At 43.0% G+C, this 22,205-nt stretch overlaps 1 protein-coding gene across 3 annotated transcripts in view; it reads right to left on the reverse strand.

Annotated features, from left to right (window-relative positions):
• Nucleotides 1–22,205, reverse strand: part of LOC135911111 (uncharacterized) — a 58,586-nt gene that overhangs the window by 13,084 nt on the left and 23,297 nt on the right. For all 3 annotated transcript variants that reach the window (XM_065443228.2, XM_065443226.2, XM_065443227.2), the window contains exons 11-18: nucleotides 19,328–19,545; nucleotides 16,669–16,834; nucleotides 15,741–15,913; nucleotides 14,082–14,307; nucleotides 13,132–13,326; nucleotides 11,963–12,104; nucleotides 1,667–1,708; nucleotides 25–57 (exon numbers count right to left, since the gene is read on the reverse strand). In XM_065443228.2, the coding sequence (XP_065299300.1) occupies nucleotides 25–57; nucleotides 1,667–1,708; nucleotides 11,963–12,104; nucleotides 13,132–13,326; nucleotides 14,082–14,307; nucleotides 15,741–15,913; nucleotides 16,669–16,834; nucleotides 19,328–19,545 (1,195 nt within the window). The remainder of the gene's footprint in view (nucleotides 1–24; nucleotides 58–1,666; nucleotides 1,709–11,962; nucleotides 12,105–13,131; nucleotides 13,327–14,081; nucleotides 14,308–15,740; nucleotides 15,914–16,668; nucleotides 16,835–19,327; nucleotides 19,546–22,205) is intronic.

Here is a 22,205-nt window from a genome sequence, read left to right on the forward strand (position 1 = left end):
AACACACAATAAACAGAAACTTACCAGGTGGTGGTATTGGAGGTGCCGGAGGAATGTCTAGAAGGAAAGAAAACCGAATGAGGAAAAGAGAAGTAAGAGATAAAGTATAGCACGTCGGCGCAGTTAACGAGAAATTAAGTGCAGCGGCAAGCTCAGATATCAAGCTGTACCGTGCTTGTTGAATCACAGGCTTGTGCAGAGGTAGCACCACATTTCCTTAAGTAGCAAGAGGGAGCATACTGGGCGAGCCTTCGTGCACAACATATACTAAGTGCTTTATGAAGGCAAAGCTATCAGATATGGTATAGCCGAGAGAGCAGTGTGAAAAGGCCATGTGAGTAGGTCCTTCGGTAGGGAAATGCAGTGTAATTGGTCAAAGTGCATTTCCTTTCATGTTCAAGTAGAATGACATTTATTTACTTGTTTAGTGGTCTTAATCAGAGCTCGTGACATCACCAAGAGCTAGTTCCATATTTTCCCAGGAGTGGTGCCAATCCCACCCAGTGTTTACATTGTTTTGTCATTTATGAAAGCTCTGCTGTCGCTAAAAGTGACTTTTTGGGCATCTTGAAGCACTAATATACTCTCAAAGCCTTTGTTTTCCTTATATCTAAATAGATTTCAGTAATAAGTCTATTGGCAGCCAGAAAAGTGAGGCTCTGTTATGTCACTGCAAGTTATCACACAAAAATCCTACTGTAGTGCGAATCAATGTAGTGAATACCCATTTGGTTGGGTCTTCTGTGGATTGATCAACAAGGGATATTTCATTCGTATTGGAAATCTTAACTATTCTCTCGCACACAATATTTAATCAACAGTGGTTGCACAGGAGATGCTTCAGGCTGGAGCCAATGTTCCAACAAGGGGACTTGTAAAAGTCACCAGTCACTAGACAAGTCACCTTGTAGAAGCATTGGCTCCTGCCTGAGACGCCTCTTAATTGTTCAAACACTGTTGATCATTTCAAGCCTCCATCTTGCTGTCAACCTCTGTTTTGTATGGATTTCTACAGTATTTAAACCCTTAACCTTACACTTTTTCAATACCAATCATGACAGAACACTCTGCAACGGGCTGCAGTTTATAAAGGAAAGGAAATTAGTGTTCACTTTTATATGTGTTTCAAGTTTCTAGGCCTTCAGTCCAAATACTGCAGGCACGAGAACATTCAAGATTTCCAATACAAATTGAATATGTTTCGTTAATTAATCCGTGTAACAATAATAAAAAAGATTCGAATTCTGGGTTCTGTGTCAAAACCGCTATACGATTATGAGGCACGCTTTTGTGGGTAACTTTGGATTAATTTTCACCAGCTGGGGTTCTTTACCGCGCACCCAATGCACAGGACACAAGCGTTTATGCATTTTGCTCCATTGAAATGCAGCCGCCGCAGCCGTGATTTGATCTTATGAACTTGTGCTTAGCAGCGCAATGCCGTAGCTGCTAAGTCACCATGGCGGGTGCCATGCAATACCTGACCAAATGGGCCCTTGCTCTGTTATTTTGCATTGATAGCCAGTAAGGCGAAATTCTGTGAGTGTGTAAATGTTACTATGTGCAGTTCTGCAAATATTGCGGTCTGCTCAGTCATTAAACTTGAAAACATTCTTTTTCTTCTTGTAATTGAACTGATTTGGAAAAGCAGCAAAATGGCACTTACTCCTTTCCATGTACTCATATGGATCGTTTTCTTCGTATGTCTCTGAAAGAGAGAGAAAGAGACATGGGATGATCGTTATTTTGCCTCTCCTCAAAGAAGGCTCGTGGATGCATTAAGCATTCCAATTCGCGGTAATGTCGACGAGAATGCATGTTTTAAGGTATTTATGGTGCCGCAGTCCTCTGTCATCTGACAGTGCATCGGGCACTGTAGCATTAGTTAAAGCCCCTGGGACATGGGCAACTCACTATATAGTGTACTTGAATGCTATTGTTGAACGCTAAATCCTCACGTCCCCTGCATCTGTCTTTGAAATCTGTGGACTCTCGGCCTGGAGAATACGTTATACAAAAATGAATGACGTTTTTCTGTTCTTGAAGTTCATGCATACAAATTGTGTCCAGCTGGTGAAATAACTCATGTTTTCGTCACTGTTGTACATAGATTTGAAGTCATTCAAAATCTAAAGGCCAATTTAAGGGCCACACTGTTGGGATTGCCTTAGCACCCTCTAGCAGATGAGATTGTTTTCTACTGAATAAAGAAAGCTGCGTGCCCAAAAAAGCCGTCAAACAAGCACCGTGTCACTAAGTGGGCACTAATTTCATTGTCCTAATTCTTTGCCCTCACTTTGAACATACTGGCGACGAGGGTGGGACATGGTCATGTGTCTAAGCAGACAATAGCTTCATTGTCCTAATTCTTTGCCCTCACTTGTAACATTTTGGCGATGAGGTAGGGACACGGTCATGTGTCTAAGCGGACAGCTTCATTGTCTAAATTCTTTGCTCTTGCTTGTAACATTTTGGCGACGAGGGTGGGACACGGTCATGTGTCTAAGTGGACACTAGCTTCATTGTCCTAATTCTTTGCCCTCACTTGTAAAATTTTGGCCGTGAGGTAGGGATATGGTTATCTGACCAAGCGGACACTTGCTTCATTGTCCCAATTCTTTGCCCGAACTTGTAACATTCTGGCGATGAGAGTGGGACATGGTCATGTGTCTAAGTGGACACTAGCTTCATTGTCCTAATTCTTTGCCCTCACTTGTAACATTCTGGCGATGAGGTAGGGACATGGTCATGTGTCTAAGCGGACAGCTTCATTGTCCTAATTCTTTGTACCAAAACTGGGGCAACGGTTTGTCAGCTTTACATCACGGATATAGAAGTACTTTCATGTGTTTGAGCTTTCATGAGTGGCTTAGGTGGAGCCTTTTGTTTCTGTCACATGCTGTCAAAATCAATGACTTTAAGAGGAGATAGCTTGCTTCAATGTAGTGTCACCACCCAAGTTTTGCTTTTGCATTTCCTTTTTCCTATTCTTCATGGTAAGATATGTGACTCCTCTTGAATTGCACAAACGTAATTTACAAGAGCAGCTTAACATTCTTAATAGTGGTGCATATGAGCATGGAAGTCCTTATAAAATTTAAAAGAGGGAACTCTCGTAGCACTGTCTATGGAAGTCGCAAGTATGTCGGTTCAGCCAAGGTGGAACTGATGGGTGCAGTACATGGCTTTGCCTAAACTTTGTCCTGCTGGCTTCAAACAGCTTTGTGACTCGCAACATTATCATTTTCAGCAGAATGTTGCTGTATAAATGAGGTGGTATTGGTAGGGGCGTGGTCAAACTAACCTTAGCTCGCCTTCAAGAAACGACAGCCCCGCATCATTGCTGTGACTTAAAGACCCCCAACTTTATTTTCCCCGCACCTATATATGCATTCAGAGGGCCCCCATCATCCAGCGACTTAGGTGCATATATTTAGCGATTACAATAAATGCAATGGTTTGCAATCATTATTCATGTGTATTGGGACTTATTGTCTTGTTGTTTTTAACTTCCATAGCACTTTTAACTACTCTGCATTTCTGTCCTCCCTCCCCCCCCCCCCCCTCCCATGTAATACCCCGAAAGGGGCCTTTAAGGGTTAATAAATGACGGTGATGATGATGAAAAGAAATCTATGATTGCCAAGATTGAAACTATGAGTGCTATGATTTGGAGAACTACCTCACTCTGCTGACACCTGAACGAGGGCCAGCATTTGGTGGGGGAGGGATGGGTAATTTGTATACATCCGGACCTCATCAGTCTCTGCAATTTTTGTATGGAACCCTTTTTGTGGCCATTGCAGTTTGCCATGACTTGATGTTTATGCCTGTATGTTGGTGAAGCGCATTATTTGCATTGATGCTTACTCTCTAAATGTGATGTCATGAAACAAGATATTTTGTGTAAATGAATGAAAACATTTAGTTCGTCAAAATAAACATTATAAGAGTGCCAGCCACTGCAATTTTGCAAAATTTTTTTTTGTTTGACCCAGCGGCTGCACCTACTGAAAGTACTTCCCGAATTTCACGCTTATATAAAAACCAGTGGTCTCACAGCTCTTGCCTGTCTTTTTGCACTTTTGCATAATGCATGTCAGCTGAAATTCCGTGGTATATTGCCAAAGGGTAGTTTGTGCCTACATTATGGCTCCTTGTACTGCAACGGTTACATTGCGAACTAAAAATAGTGTGTTGCATATGAAAGAAATATATAGTATGTGTCATGTAATTTAATGTGACATTGTCTATTATTATTATGTTGTAAAATATTGTAAATTTATAACATGAAATATGTTGTAGATAAGAACATGCAAATATGGCAGCGTCGTGCTAGCCATTGTTAGTCTGTGGCAGTCTGACGATAGAGGCGAATTACTGGGTATTGCCTTTTAACGTGAAATTTGTGATTGGTTCTGCCGCAGAAGAAGCTTTGACTTTTGCATCATGCCGGCTTGTGCTTCACATTACTGCCATCCACATCAAAGTAACATAATGCTACTTTCAAGTGGATGGCAACTTCCTTATTCACTCTTGGTTGAAATGTACACTGCTGCTCTGAGTGTTTGGTAGAGTAAGCTACTTACAATACACACCTCTTAATTGAAAACAGTAGCGTTGTCACTGTGCATTTTTATATCTTGCATAAGACAGACAGGTGCAAGGTTATCAGTATGTTAAACCATGTATGATGGTCATATCTTGTTAACCAGTAGTGGCACTCCATGACTGCTATGTCTACTACCAATATGTGCATAAAGGAAATACAGGAGAAAAAAATTGCTCACAATACTGCAAAGAAGCAAGATGCATGGCAAAGACAAAGCACAACTTTAACATGAATGAGCAAAAAAGGGCGGCATGCACTATTTAGCAGTTAGCACAAACAAAGCACCTTTGCAGCTGCAACCTCTGCTTTGACCTTATGCTGTGTAACCTCATCTGTCGACTACAAAGCAGCCCATTTTCTTAACCGAGTTTACCATAGTGATATATGAGATGCACACAATCTCCTCAATATTCAGGCAGGGCAAGCATTGTTCATGTTTTAATAGGAATTCAATAGGAGTAGGATTTTCATGTCACCACCACAATGCAACACACATGCTACACCTCTCTTAGAGCACTAGCTCGAAACATCGAACATCTCATGCGTACTTGCAGATGAATTGCCAGGCATTGTAGATAGCTCATTGCATGCAGTAGGGGCGGCACGTTAAAGAATGTTAGTACAGCCAAGATGCAGGGTTTTTAATGGGTAATCTGGAGTGTAGACAAGATTGGCATGCTTAATTTTTATTCATACCTTACCGTCGCATTGAAACACGGTCACTATTGATGTCCCAAGTTTTTATCTTCTGCTTACAGAGGCAATTGCACCTTTCAGTTTTTGCAGAAGTCACACAGTGCATGAACTTTGAGTGTCACGAAATGCGACATGCACTTGCACTCACCAACACTGAAAGAATTATCTCAAAAAAAAGGAAGAAAAAAAAAAGATTGTTGCAATGCCAAGAATTAAAGGACAGCAAATGCTGCTATTTTTCAGCTCTCAGAAGCACTCCTGCTATTGGAAATTTTAAAAAACTTATGAAGTGGAATATAGCATGCAACAGTCTTTATAGAAAAATATAGTTGGTCATAAGACAAGTAGTCTAGAATATAAAGTAAAATGCAAAAAGATAACTATGTCAGTGCAAGTAGACAAGTGTTGTAAACCTGTACATTAATGTACAGGTAGTTGGTAGTGCAGTCAGTGTCTGTTCATTTGACCTCATCTGGCCATAAAAATTGGTTTGTATTATCCGAGTTACACACACACAGACCATAGCGGCTGCAGTTCAAATTTTTGGGACACTTTCTGGAAGACTAAATTATTGTTTGGTGTAGTCTTTCCATCAGCAAAGACAATGTAGGCACTGTTTCTGGAAAACTTATGTACCCGCTGTTAGATCGAAACAATGTTCAAGCAGGCAGGTGATGGGGTGTGTCTGATGAGGCATGACGTTATTTGGTCCCCATTTGTGCTATGCAACTTGCATTTCAAAGGTGTTTGGCATCTGAACATTATATAAATGCTTGCCCAAAGGGACTGATGGGTTATTAGCCACACCAACGACATTGCAATTGCCAAATCGCAAGTGAAATTGCCTTTAACACGTGTGGAAAAAAACGAAAAAAGTGCGGACGAAGACTAAAAAAATACGACATGAAGGCTGCGTCCTTGTCCATGTTTTTTGTGCTGTTTCCCATACCTGCTAAGGGAACGAACTATCCCAATGTCGCACCCTATTACAAGATTGCTCCCTGTGAAACAAGATCAAGTGCAGCAATGTATATCTTAATTGCATGCATGCAGAAACACAAACAGCACTAGAGAACAGACACAACACACTCAGTTTTTGTTAATGGTAAGGTGGGGAAGACTTTATTGATGCACGTCACTCAAACTTTAGCTTGTACAAGACTCAATAAAAAGTGCGACACCTGAAAGTAAAACTGGACAGTGGTCCACAAATAAAAATTCAACGCCAAGTGCCATCAACACTCACGATGGCTGGAATGTGACATTTGGATGAAGCCAAAGCCAAACTGCTACTTGAGTGTTTCATTTTGATCTTTACACACGAACGGACAAAAATTTTTTAAAGAGGTAGGTAGTACAAAAATGTTAAAAAAAATATCTCACAGGACACAGAACATGGCAAAATTGGGACAGACTGGCATTCTGGGATATGGATCTCGCTGTGTAACCTCTGTATATAGTAAGTATATATCTATATCTCTTCTCGCTAACATGTCTCTGTTAACATTAACGTTAAAGTGCTGTTAACACTTGGATAAATGTGCCAAACATGTACTGTTTGCAAAACACTTCTTTTGACAAACAGTCAACGTGCACAACTCTTCAGTTTCGAGCCCAACAATCACAAAGCCTTCCACCTTCTGAAAAACTTGATGTTTCATCCATAAACGAGCTCTAAGGCACTTTTGTCGCACGAGTGACAGGCTTCGCTGGACACTTGTCACTCTTTACAGGACAATGTCAACAGAAGTGCTGCTACATGCAACTGCCGCCAGTAACCGTCGGAAACATTTTTTTTAACCTCTGCAAGATGTGCAGCTCCCGGCATTAGTGGTTGAAGCACAAACACACCTATGCTGTGTTATGCAAACGCATCACTTCCAACACGCAAAAGAGAATGGTGCGGTGAATGAACCATGACAGCACAGTGCGACCTCCAGAGGAGGCTGACGCAGGATACCATCTCATCAACCTAAGGAAGAAGTACATAAGCAATCATTGCAATAGGCTGAGAAAGGTCAACCATGGCTCTGACACAGCAAAAGACTGCCACCTCAATAATGGCATGCTGGACAATGTTTCTCTGGCTCACTAAAAGAAAATGTTACTCAGTAGCACAAATTGGTATGCAGTCATTTGTTCGGTGCCAGTAACTGCCAACAAGAAGCACCTCTCTGGTTACAGAGCTCCTGAAATTGTTTCCTCATTACTACTACCACAGAGGGACAACTCCACTTAGCTGACATCTGACGAAAAAAAAAAGAACAAGTTCAAAGCTACTCTTCTATGTACACAAGTGGATATCTGGAAGAACTTGACTCTCATTATCAAATGGGACGGAGAAGGGAAAAGACAACTCTAAACATCTTAATCTAAAACAACTGACAGCCCATCAAAGTTCAGTAAGAACACCACTCTTCTAACGATGACAACAGAACAGAATTTAGTGAAAGGTTGCTGTTTAAGTCCACTGTGAAATTTGCAACATCATCCTTCCACCAGGGACCAGAGCACGAAACACGACGATGTTGCCATAACGAAAAGGGAAGTGCAAGTTAACAGCAGTGCCTCAATAATGGAATGTTTAAATCGCGATCCTTCACCAACAATGCGTGGAACAAACTGCAGCGTTTTAACAATGCACCGCATGCCACGGCACAAAAACAGCTCCAGTGTATTGTTTTTCCAAAGATAATGGACAAACAATCTTTTGACCCAAATGTAAGAAGTATTAGGCCTTCAAGATGAAATGGGATAACAAAGTGGGAATGCATCCTTAAGAATGTGTGCTTGTGTAAAGCATTCAGTTAGGAAAGGAGGAAGGAAGTGTCCTGCATAACAGGAGGAACCTAACGATGCTGAACTACAAGATAGTTCAAGTAGTGAACACAAAAGCAAGTGTGAGAAAATCAAAACGCCAAAACAGCTGCTGTGCTGCAAGTGCTTTTGACACCTTCATCAAATGCCGACGAATACACCAGAAACAATGTACATCACCAGAAAAAACACTTCACACGAGCATTCAACATGCAACAAAGTGCTTCATTAACTTTCAGACAAGCCACTATGCTTTGTTCTGTAAAGCACACGAGTCTAGCTAGCCACAAGTTTTGTGACATATATCTTGATCCTCGATTCTCTATAAAGACCGAAGGTGAGATGCAAGACATGCACTAAGCAACCTCAACATACTAAACAGCTGCAAGTGCTAAGTGCAGACATACAGAGAAAAGTGCACCTTCTCAGGTGGCCCAATTCTAAACTATTCATAATGTAAACACTACAAAATGGTAAAAGCGCTTGAAATGTCCATCTGTGTATGGCATCATTTTGGCAGTACACATGAAAAGCCAAACATATGGCTTTGGAATTTGGAAATGCAAACTCTGTTATCACAACACTGTTTTGATCCTTAGTGGCTTTGAATAAATGCAGCTTGTAGGAGCGCTGCGTCTGTATGGATGTCTTGTGGCTTTTTCCTAAATGCTGCCGCACACACAGCTCGCTGTGTAGGTACTAGCAACAAGCCACTTCGATATCATAATGACAGCTACTCACTTTGATTCCAGCTCTCTTGCCAAAGAGAAGGGCATTAACACATTAAAGGCTCTTCTCTACTGGAATAAAAAGGTACATATGAAACTTGAGCATGTATGAACGTTTGAGGGTAATAAAGGCCGTCTCTCTTGTAGCCGTTGCTGCTAAAATGTTCCACAACCATATTGAAGCAAAACATATGGAAGATGTCCACAATGATGCCTGCACAACTGTTATGCTGAACTGGTAATGGCTACAGTTGAGCCTTGATGTAATGAATTATCAAATATAACAAAGTAAACCTAAAATGAGAGAATATTATTGGGTATCCTGATATTGAACAACAGATATAGCTAAGTTATTTTCCTGTCAGTGAGTGTGTTTATTATGTGCAATAGCAGTAAGGTGCTCTGTACATAGAAATGCAACTTCTGTATGTAGAAGTCACATTTAATCACTGGGTGTACGCTTAAATTTGCCACAAACAAGGGAGTAAAAGCAAACCTTAGGCTGGATGCATTACACTTCTCTCGCCTGCATGACTCAGCATTCATCGTTCTGTTATCATGGCAATTGCCATTAGAGGCGGTGGATGCCCACAAGCACTAGCCTGTGAGAAAGTGGTCATGCATAATGCAAGTATTTTGAATTTTGTCCGAGAAACAAAGACCGATGCAAAATGCTGAAGTAAAATGCATAAGATTTGGTCTATTGAATGACAATAGAGAATCTCTTCAAGGTGGTTGGTAGTTGCAGGTTCCTTGGAAATCATTCACATTCATGCTGTAGGAACAATATATCCATGAAACTCAGTACATAATGTTTTTTGCTGCAGACAGATGAAGCAAGAAATAGCCTATCTACTGCTTAAAAGCCACCTAGTTTTCACTCTCGTGGCATTTTGACCCAAGTCTACTTTCTCTTGGTTCAGATCAACTTGGCCAGTAGCAAAAATTTACATAGCTATAGCACACACCGGAAGGTCTAGCATCTCCTGTTAGTGCCTCACAATTTTGGCAGATATATCAGCTTCTTCAGACACACCACTATGTATAATTAACACCTAACTACCTATTGCTACCAGCTGAAGTCCAGCACACCAATTGTACAAGCACTAAAGAGGCTCTAGACACGGAGCACAGATGCAACATTGCGCAGGTCTTTTAGCTGCAACACACTAGGCAAGCTGAACAACACAGACAAGAAACCAGTGCCAAGTTGGGGTGTACTTCAGGCAGCATCAACTACAAGCAAAGACTTAAAAAGTCTTGGTTGCACTACTGTCTTCAACATCACAGCTGTAACAATGTTTTCAGGTGTCTAGTAACAGCAGTTACAAAGGGAAACTTCACCACATCAGCATGTTCTCCACTGAAGCCCACTCAAAGCACCCCAACACACGAAAACATCCACATATTGCACTATGATGCTGGTGATCTCTAAAATTGGCTTCACGCTGATGGGGCTACTACTATTTGCCAGTCAAAGTTTTGATTGCAAAACGTTAAACAGTACACACTACTACTACGCTTGTGTGGTGGTTGAAAAATGCAGCCAGCCTGTTGACTTCTTGTTGTAAAGATGCATGTATGTTTCAGTGCAGATACTGACACATTATGGAAACCGCAACCATTCAAGACAAGCCTGGAAAAGCCTCAGCCATGGCATCACAGGCCATGGTTTGACAGCACTTGTAGAAATGTTGCACATGTGAAGTGCACCAGTGACGCTTAGGCCACAACACTTCTCGGAAATAAGGTATTGCACAGACATTCCATGGTGCTGGCAGCACAGTGCGACTTGCCAAACGTTAATGTGAGCCGGCCTCTAAAGGGTTAGAATATCCATAACCTCATTAAGAATCAACTGTATTGAAATATCTCTACCCTCCAAATTTGGAAAAAAGAATGGCACTCTTTCTATAATTTTTATATGTAATTTCTTTTTTCAACTGCCAGGAATGACTTAAAAGGAAACAGTATTTCGATGTTCGAGAATGCGTGATCTACCGCACAAGAGATTGAAGAATCGAAAAGAAGCTGCTTTTTCTCGTCATAGTGACAGCAGGTATGAAGAGCCTGTTCGATTGGCCACATCTCAGCTAGATGTCCACAAACAAAGGGGGGGAAAGAGGAAGTTTTTTCACCTTCTCACCAAGAAAATGCACCACTTTTGTCTTTGTCTGCCAGCTCAACAATCACCTTGAATTTATCTCTTCTTTCACTATGGAATCTGTCAGCATTTTTGAGTTAGCACTAGCCAAACAGGAACAAAAATGTGGTGCTGTTTCCTCTCCTCACTGATAATGAACAATGAACGGCAATGCTAAAGGCACGCTGGGCGTGCATCACGTGACCTGGCATGTTTTCACCACGCCCCTAAAGAAATAGAGAACTAAAGCAACTCTGTCCTACTCAATGATGTGTAGCAATGTGAGCCCATGGCATGCTCCAAAGACGGCATAACTACATTGTAAGCAATAGCTATTGTAGAACTTCTCTCTCCTCTGTTTGTTCAAAGATAAATCTTGTGGTGACACAGATGTATGAACTGCCTCACAAGGATGAAGACAGCACTCTCCACTCACATCGGTGAGAGAGTACTGCAATGTCAACTGGCAATAAACTATGTAAGGAGAAAGCTTTCAGGTATGATTGCTTCCGCTATCTCAAGCGGTTACCTGAAAGTGCTAACAGCTAACATTGTGCATGGCAATCGTTTCACACCTCGTAGGTCAAAGACACATCAAACGGATGCTACAGCAAACAACCACTTCTCAAAGCAGTCAACAAGGAAAGCGCAGCATATTGTCCATTTCATCGTCTGCCACACAAACACGACAGCGAAAGCAGGGGTAACAGCAGACGACAGACGATACGCAGCACACGGGAGATGTTCGAAACCACTCTCGCACTTGGGTGGGGGAGGAGGGTCCAGCAGCGGCGTGTACAAGCAAGGATGCTAGCGGGGACGATTTGTAGATTTTCCGCGGGCGGAGGATAACGAGGGTCACGCACAGTCCTGTCCTGTCAGTTTTCGTCGCCTGCCAGCGCGCAACAGCAGAAGCAGGGGTGATGAAACGGGCGAGGCACGCCCCTTAAAAGTAGCGGAATTCACCTTTCTTCCCCTGTCGCTCGCGGCGGACCCAGTCGGCCGGAGCAGGGGGCTGGCGAGGTCCGCCTCCACGTGGACTTCCCATGCCCAGTCCCGATGAACTCATTGAGTCACCCCCGAGGTCATGAGGTGGTGAGGAGTCACCCTGCAACAAGAGACGAGAGACCGGAGTAGTGTAAATGGCACTAATTGGTATTGCATCGTACTTAACATGCTAACTTAGACATGTAAGTGAAACAAGTTATGCGGACAGCACAGCACAAGCTAGCACTTGAGTTCACAGAGAAGAATGCAATATAAACAAAAAGACTAGATATGCTCACAAGTCCTTGGCATGGTTTCTCATTTTCTCATTCTGAGGTTGTGATAATAGTACATATACAGAACGAAACGAGGCAAAAAGGGGCAAGGCAAGTAGACAAATGATATTGACAGGACAGAGCTCAGTCTAGCAGACAGTTTTATTAATATCCATAGTTTCACAGGGATAAACCACAAAGCAAAAAAACAAGCATGATCATGTCTTAAAAAGCTATTTTGTTATTTGGAGCTGGTAGAAAAGCATACACATTAATCTAGGGAAACAGCAGATTAGTTCTGAAAACCATTGGATCATTTCTTTTTCTTCTGTGGAACATTTACTGTCACTCTCTCCCTCTTCTTCTGTCGCGAAATTTTACAGACTAGTAAAATTAGCTCATAAACAACTCTGCTCTGTACACAACTTTTTTTGTTGTTCCATTCAGTGTGTTGAGCTAGCGACAGTACAAATATAGAGATTTGCATAATTGCACTTGCTAAGAATTGGAAGAAAGCACTAAAAATGGAATATATACATCACAGTGAAGTGCTTTTAACTTAAGTCATTAATAGCATCGTAACTGCTACACATCTGCTTTGGGCCTGAAACAGCTGGTGCACCTTAGTGTCATGCACTAACAACAAGTCCACTTCGTTGCTTTGCTGTTTTTTCATATGTGCAACTGAAAAGGCACTACACATATTACGAAGTATATATTGCACTGCTTTGTACGACTGCCTTGTTGAGCACGTAATACTTTTCCAAATGCTTCTTCAAAGAGAGGATGAATTGCAATACAAACTGGCCACCATTAACCAACTCTATTTGTGAGCCACACCAAGGACAGCAACCAGGTGCTTATGCCAATTACCTCAAGGCCCATGTCGGCGAACGCTCCACCAGGTGGGTAAGGAGAGCGGTCGTAGTTCTCGCGACTCGAGGAGCGCTCGTAGCCAACACTGCCAGAGTCGTCGGCATGGTATGTCGTGACGATGGTGTGCGGCACATGGCCAACCTGGCCTCGGATGTTGCGCGTCTTCCACCACTTGCGGCTATCATCTAGGATCTGCAATGATGGAGGCATCTAGCTCAACATTCGCACGGCTAATTTGCAAAAGTACACCACCTCATTTTACAACACTGAAAAGCTGTTGCCAGTCTTTCACATGCCTATGACAAGAAACTTAATAATCTTGTGCTCACAGCGAGATGCTGACAATGTGACGACTTAAGTAACCAAATAACACTGTCATGTGCTGGGCTCAAATGTCAAAGCACTGCTGCAGCAATTCCCAACTATCCTACACTGTGTTCTTGAAGGTTCCTAAATTAGATAAAAATGTCCAAAACCTGTACAGCGAGTTATGAGGAACGGCACAGTGGAGGCTCCAAATTAATTTTGCCTACCTGGGATTCTTATGCATGCAAAGCATGGTGTACAAGTGTTTTCCCATACTGCTCCCATCGATGCCAGGAATCAAACCCATAACCTCATGCTCAGCCCAATGCCATAACCATGGAGCCACTGCGGCAGGTGGAAGGTCCTTAAAGGAAGAACCACCAAAGAGCCCAAACTGCTTGTTACAAGCACAGCAGAAGCATCCCTCAAATGACTGACGTATGCCTTGTAGTGCTGGGAAGATTTCTTCCAGAAGCAACACCTACGGCAAGCTGGAGAAGCCGTTACAGTGTTGGCATTGCAGGAGTAGATGAAACGACAAGTAGTTTAAGGCTTCAGAAATTGTTTGAACAAAATGTATAGATGGAATCCATTGTGGCTATTGTGGGAAAGTGGTGAAGGACTCTGAAGCAAGCACGTACCTCGAGGAATTCTCCTCGCACGACGGTCAGCTCTTTGTCGTTGTTGGCAGTTCGGGGGTACACCACTTGCACTACTTTAGCTCCCTGGTCACGGAGGGCCTCAGCCCACGCTCGCCACTGCCGCTGTGGGTCGCCTCCTCCGGCTTCCATTGAGTCCACACTGAGCTCCGAGCGTTGGTCCCGTGGGTCTTGCAGGTCTGACTCCGATGGAGTCTGGGTGCCAGGCCTGCAAGACGAAACATGATGGCACAGAGTTTACAACAAAACAGTGCCAAGGAGGAGATGCGACAATAATTCATAAGCAGGTTCTTGTTGTGGCAGATTGCCAAGCTCAGAAATGGTAGGAGGTACGACATTTATAATTTGCTTGGTTTGCAGCTGGTCATGGGATGTGACTCATCACGGCCTTCCTTGAACATCTACCTATTTAAGTCCACTGAAGCATAGACATCTCTGCCAGACACCTCCCAAGTACTCCTGCCCACATGAACCGAACCTACCCACACTGAGCCCTTAGATTTCCTGATGTTGTCTGTCTTCAAGTGTGTTTGCCTTGTCTTGGTACCAGTTGTTACTCTACTGCTTATCTGTTGTATGCTTTAGACAACCTGATGTGGCTACAAGTGTTTAGGTGCACACCTTCGAAGAACTTCAGCAGAAATAACTGTCTTCTTTCTACGTTATTATCTGTATGCAAACTTTATTGTTGTCATTGTCATCATTGTCGGGTTGTAAAGTTGCAGCAGTTACAAAAAGGGACAGTGCTTCGCCGCCCTTGTAAAATTTTTGTAATGCATGTATCAGTAACTACTTCCCTGACATTCTGGTAATCCTGTGGCTAAATTTTGCCCATATGAACAGCCAATCTTCCAAAATGAGCCACCCATTAACAATGCCTTGGATTAATAGACCGCCCTTGCATTGCAGGCAAATAAAAAAACATTTCATTTTCCTAGCTATTGGTATCATTGGATAAGGTAATGAAGAAAGCTGGGCTAGTTGAAGCTTGACATTAAATATTTTTGGTGCTTCTTAAAAGAAAGAATCATTCAAAAATTTTTGTAAAAGATGTTACTGTACATTTGTGTTGGAAGGTGCACATGTTCAGAAGTAGAAAAGAGAAATGTAGAGTAATATGTTAAGCTTCTTGCATTAAAGAAAGAAGGGGATAGCTATATGTGCAATGCATCAATCACACTGTCAAACAAAGAATTTTATTATCTGTCCGAGCAGCTACACTGGAAGCTTAGCACGCAAAGGACGATCCACAAAGACTAGACAGGTCAGTGCTTGTTTAGCGCTTGTTTAGCACATGCCTTCGGGCCTTCAAGGTGATAATAAATGAAATAAATGAAATGAAATGTCTTACCAACCAGCCCAAGCCTATACTCTTCTGAGCAGCTACATTCTATGCATGCTTGATAAGTAGTGATTGGGATGATAGTGATGGCTATGATACTGATGACAGGGGGGAAATATTTAATAATGCCTCACTGGATATACAAAGTGTATAGCTGTTTATCTTGGGGACATCAGCAAGCGATTATCACATAAAATGAAAGTGACGTATAGCATCAACTAATCCAGTTGTTCATCCTGTTGCAGTGTGCAATTGTGCTTTATGCCATCGGATGAGCACGAACAGCAGCAATTGCTTGCCTTTCCATATGGTCCCGTGGTGAGAAGCCCCGATCGTAAGGCGATGCCTGCAGTGGTCCTGGCATGCGTTCGTTGAGATAGTCACTGCCACCATAGCGACTGTCCATGTCATGCTGTGACGACACGACATTTCCGCGATGGGCGTGGTAATCGGGAACATCCCGCAGTTCCACCTGCAAGGAAATGGAGAAACAGGACGTGCGATGTTACGCACAATGCTAGGAGTGGATTTTGCAATTATGCTAGGGATACAGTCCGTTTCTTTTTTTCTTATGAAAAAATGGCATTGTACAGCGATGCTCCCGTGCATCATAAATTCACCTGTGCAACCAAAAGATGTAATGACACGTGAGCAGCACTGTTTTTGTCAACCAGCCATTACTTCTTTACATTTGGAGATGCAGACAACACTTTACAAAGCAAAACACATTGATTAATTGAGTGCATCTCTGGCTACTGCTTTTATGACACTATGCAAGTGAGGGACGTTTGTTTTCATGTTAATATTTACGCGACAAATTTTAAGAAATCAATAGCTGTGAATGAACACTTATGCTGCTGCTTTGTTTTGCATTCCAAGAACCTGAGCCCATGCTGACAAAACCTCTCTTACATAAGTGTGGTGCGAGACTGGCCATCACTACGGCAACTGTATCTTCATCACACCAACCCCTACCATAACTGGCCGACACAGGAAAACTGGCTGATGGGATAAAAATCTTATAACGGGGCAGTTTTGCAAGTACAGGTCCTGGTTTCTGTTTCTGGAGAACTCCATGACGAAGGCACTACTAAATGTACAAAGCAGGCTAATGAGAAGTCAAGCCCTGATACATGAAGTCCTCTGTGTAACAAGAGTATACAAGGGATATTCTATTACATCAGCATCACATGATATGTAAATGTGATGTGAGTACTAAAACTTGACCTCTTCCTGTGACCGTCGGCGCATACGAGGCGGCTGTGAGGGTGGTGGAGCTTGGTCGTCAGATCCGCTGCAGTCAGGCGCCCATCCATCCGAGAAGACAGGCTGGTAGCTCTCCGACTCATAGCCTTTCCACATGTCCCGTGGAACCACCCACGCATCACCCAGGCTGCAAGCACGAACGGAGTAAAGAAGTCAGGTCCCCATCTCTACAGCAAGGCATTACAATTGAAGCTAGGCTTTACAAAAGTGGAAACACTGCCAAAGTGAAATAAATAAGGAGGAGACCCCTAAGACATGGACCCCTAAAACATGGATGAAGAAGAAAACACAAACTGTCACATCTCTCTTTGTAATGTCAGAGGCACCAGCAGACCGTCATGCCAGCTTGGAAACCCCTGCTCTGGATGTATCTGGCGTTTCACCTCTTCTGCATCTTCCCAGTCTTCTCTTCAATAATGGGTATCAGCAGGGTAGCCTTGAGCCATGCCTGGCAAGTCGGCACTAAGCCTAGTATCAACAAATGTAATGCGTCGCCAGTGCTGGCCAAACTTGACAGGGGCATGAAGTCGAGAAATGACTGACATGTGACTTAGGCCCGTATTCACAAACCAACCTTACCTTAACGCTATAAGGCGCCCTTTTATAAGGATGAGGAAAGTATAAGGTTGAGAAAAGGCCAAGGTATGATTCAGAAGCGTCCCTTATTGCGTGAAAAGGCGTCCTTATCGAAGGCGGCCTTATCGTCATAAGAGGTGCGCATGGGTGCGAGGCTATGAACTTTTCTTGGCCTTAAACCGCTCAGTTATTAAAAAGGAAACACATTTTTGTCGCTGAGAACAATAAATATAAAAATTGGATGGCGCATTATTAGGCGTTGTGAAAAAACAATGTGAAAAGAGCGAGTTCTAGCTGTTGCGCGTCTCATCTGCAGATGAGAGACGCGCAAAAAAAAAACGGCGACCCGTGTTGCCATGGCAACACGCGTTGCCGCTTTTTTTTTTTCCATTTGCGGTGCTTCATTTTCCATTTCCATTTTGCGGTGCTCGAGCGCAGTTCCTTCACTTTTTCTCTTGTGTGTTAGCTATAACTTGCGTTAGATGCTGTAAATATTGCGCGTATTTATTTATTTATTTCCTTATTTGTTCATTTATTTGTGTTTTGAAGTGTTCATTCGCTTATTGTAAGATCTGTTGTGGGAGTGGCCACTGAGAGGAAAAAAAATCAACTTTACGGAGGAGGAGCGGGGAATTTTGATTGACTTGGTGACGAGAGAGAGCAACGTGCTGGAGAACAAGCGTACTGATGCGGTGTCCCTGAGGGAGAAGAAAAAGAAATGGCAGCAGATAGAACAACAGTTCAACAGTAAGAACGGAGTCCACCCGCGCACGGAGCATCAGCTACGCAAGTGTTGGGACAACTTGAAAGAGAAGTGGCGGCACGGGCGAACCGCGATCGTCTGGGCTCGGAGCAAGTGGTAGGATGGAGAGAAGGTGCACCACCGCTCGTTTTGAAAAGCGGAACCTGCCAAGAAACTCGCCGTCGTTGTACATCTCCATGACATTCTGACGGTCCCTGAGTACACGCCGGATGAGCTCTACATAAGGAAGGGCTTCGCGAACATCGGCTTCCCTTAATAGGGCGACAAAATCGACTAGCTCCGAAAAGCTGCTTGCGTGGTCGGCCATAAGTGGCGCCTTAAGGTAGCTGCCGGGCTACCTTAAGGAACGCTCCTTTTCCGAGCCGGTAAGGTTAAGGAAAGGTTCGACTTAAGCATAAGGTTTGTTTATGAAACGCGTTAAGGCGCTGAAAAGGTAAGGAAGGCAAAAGATAAGTATAAGGTTGGTTTGTGAATACGGGCCTTAGTCACACTTTTAAACCCTCCATGTGAAGTGTATGTAAGTAAGGTTTTGAGCATGTTTCTATGGCAATATATGTTATATGGAGTGTTCTTTGGCTCAAAATAATGCATGGTGATACACATGTAGCCATTATCAGCTGCAGACCGGAAAAAAAAAAAAAAAGAACAATCCTATGATCTTGGGCCTGCTGCTGGCCATATAACTGTTTATCTCAGAGAAGCATTACCCGTGTTTAATGCTTTGCATAAAACAGTGTTACAGCATCATATGTAAAAGCCAGTGTGCAGAATATGACACACATAAAATGAGAAAAAGAAGACATTGATGATGCACCTTCATTACTGCTGGTGTGGCACACAGCTTACATAAATGCTGTCCACCTGTCCTTGACCAATCGTGTAAGCCTGGCCTTTCTGAATGACCACACTCTCTTCGTATGCAAGCCAAGTATACTTAAGCTGAAGCAAGGGGGAACATTCGGGGGCATTAGGGCATCAGTTGCTGCTGTGACATCCATAGATTCACACAGAAGTGTGGGCTTCTTTCTTCGTCCTTCATGCCTGTTATAACTGAGACACATGTCGAAAGGCCGTTTCTTTCCATCTGACGGCAGTACAACACGTCACACGGCTCAGCTTGGTCGCAGCGCTTTTAAAGGGAACAGCGCTAACAAAAGGATGTGTGCGCATAGTCTGCGCACTGAACAGCAAAGGAACAGATAATCAGGATAGGCACATTTTATGCGATTACAACAATGCCCTAATGACTGTACACGAAACCTGTCCAATCCTTTGACTGACCTGTGCCAGAGGTCACTCTCCTTGGACGTGCAGCAGTTGGCCAGCAGTTCAAGTGCATCACGTGTGAGCAGGGGACTAACGACACGTGCTGCCAGACTGGCACCCGTGCCAGGACGGCCGCAATCTCGCGCTGCATCCACGATCACCGCAAGCGGAGTGAACAGGAAGTGGACCAGCTCAGGGGAGTTTGGCTCATGGATGTGGTTCTTGAGCTTGGCCTGTGACACGAGACAGCAGGTGTTGGAGTTCAGTGCTGTGTGTGAATTGGAAAGCGCTACGGTGGCATGTAGGGAATAAAGCAAATTAACAAGGGAGATTTTAGAAGCAATACAGATTGACAAGATGAAGAACAGGTGTATCAGCTGCCCTCCTGTTTTTTGTTTTTTCCATGAAAGGAATGAAGATTCTTAAGTATCCGATTGTCAAATAAAGTCGGGGTGATCTATCACAGTGGTTCTCACCCATGGATGTGTCGGGGACCCCTTGCAGTGATGCAGTAGGTGGGAGGTGTATAAGTTAACAAAACATCTGGCGCGGAACAGGTGCATTTTATTGCTGCCTGGCAAAGAATGGTCAAACAAAAGTGCCACATCAATTTAATCTTGGCAGCTTGTCAATATGTGGTGTGGTCACGCTTAAATTGCATATCAGCAGCCACATTCAAACTGTTTATATCTTTGCTATTCATGTATGTAAGCCTGGAAAAAGCATGCTCGCGTGCATATGTCGTAGAAAACTGCAACAAAAGCCTCACAGCCATCTCATGGAAAAGGGAAAACATTTCTGCAGTCCCCAACTCAAGGCCTGCATAGCCACAGCTGCAAAAAGGACATATATATATATATATTTTTTAAGGCATGAATTCTGCAGACCCCCGAAAGTGTCTTCAAGAAGCCTTGTTTGAGAACCACTGGTCGATCACATGGTTCAATCTTTTTTTTTTTTAATTCTGTCTTGTGGTTTATGTTGTGGCCTTAAAAACTTGTTCCTCTGAGTGTCCCTTCGATTCCTTTTTGCCTTATCACCAAGACATGTGCTCCATTCCAGCATGAACATAGATGCCTGACAGAAATAAAGCTTTAGTTGCAGTTCTCTTTTAATGATTATCGATGTGTCCACGAATGCGCTGCCTTTACAACAGTGGCCAACTAACAAGCCAATCAATATTGCTTCAGCAACCACAATGAGTGTAGCACAAAGCTTTGACTGACTGACTAATTAACGATATCAAAAATTTTTACATCCAAAAGCTAAATGTGTAGTGCAGGGCTCAGTATTGGAGGGTTCTGTCATGTCCATGAACTATTACTATTTACAGAATACTGGAGAAGCGGAGTACTGGTAGTGCCATCTTGTGATGCTGAGTTCAGCAAGAGCACACAAAACTAAAATTGCAATGACCATTTGCTACTTAGCTGCTGGTGTAAAAGTGCTGGCAGTGACAATATTTAACGTACATGTGGTGCCTTACTGTGCTCTTTCAACGAGAACACCCATGCAACACATAACGTCCCGGGCACTTACTCCAACAAAATATTACGAGGCGCTGTTGCCGATACTGCTACCATCCGGTGTCCTGGTGCTCCATAAACAGGAATTGTATATGACCAGGATTAATCTCTCAATTATGTCGTACCTATATATTGGTTTTTCTTGCCTGTGAATTTCGGTACATGGGTGGTTTAGCATTTGCTTGTGATAATAAATGACCTGCCACTTCCAGTAATGAAGTCCCCTTCATGCTCAGCCTGAGAACACTATGGCTGCTGAGCCACATCAGCATGGCAACCGAAAGCTTTACAGTGTGTACTGGTATCCATGCACCCTCTTAACACTACCATATGAAGCCAACAGATAATGAAGCCAAGGAAAGCACAGGGGAATGTAGTTTTTAAATGAAGTGTAGAAATGATAAGCTAAATGGAAATGAAAGTGGATGAAAAAACTTGCCATCGGTGGGAGCCAAACTCCTAGGCTTTCTTTGGTTTCCTTATCTCTTGGCTTCGTATGGTTGTGATTAACAGAAATCAAATGCCCTGGCTTGCCTACTTCACCTTCTTAACACTGTTAGATATGTTAAGCATCAAGAAGTGAATGCAGCAACTACTTGTTTCTTGGTTTGGGCACGATCGACGGCGACTCAGTTGACTAGGCTTTGCTGGTTTCGGTTTCAAGAAGGCACCAGTTACGTATTGAGACAAACAGAGCTCTTACTACTCCACTTGGAGGCTGAAGAACACAAGGCCATGCAGTGGAAGCCCAAATTATTGAACGGTACTCTGTAAGGCGTCCAAGATTCCACTTGTCATTATTTGGGCCTTCTATGGGGCAAGTGGCGATGTTGTGAAGCTGGCCAAGTTTGCACACGCTCTGCATCAAAAAAGCTATCAGATTTTTGCCTGTGTGAGTGTTTTCCACTACATTTAAAGGAAGGCTTTCTGGACAGAAGATGGGTTCTGATCCTGCCTCTCTTTCTGAAAAAATGCTTTAGAGGTTGCTTCTGTAGTTCCGTGTATAAAGTTGCAAACATTTTTGTTCCGTTTTATTAGAGTTTTTACATTACCCAAACATAAGATCAACCATCTTAGAGGCTGTTGTTCTATATAAATGGAAATTCGATTTAAGCCATTTCCATTTAATGAGATTCTACTGTATAACAATCGTAAAATGGCTTAAACGTTAAGTCATTCACAGAAAGATAATTTTTCATTCAGTGCTTTCATATGGCACTGAATGGCCCTATACTGCACAGAGAGTCGGCGCCAAATATAAACAAGACACTCTGATGCTCTGCCGGACAAAGTTTTGTGTAAGCAACCCATTTGCTGACATGATCTGTAGACGCATGTTTTCAGAGTAAGAAATCACAGTGTAACCC

The sequence above is a fragment of the Dermacentor albipictus genome, chromosome 9, assembly GCF_038994185.2.
Source record: "Dermacentor albipictus isolate Rhodes 1998 colony chromosome 9, USDA_Dalb.pri_finalv2, whole genome shotgun sequence".
NCBI lineage: Eukaryota > Metazoa > Arthropoda > Arachnida > Ixodida > Ixodidae > Dermacentor > Dermacentor albipictus.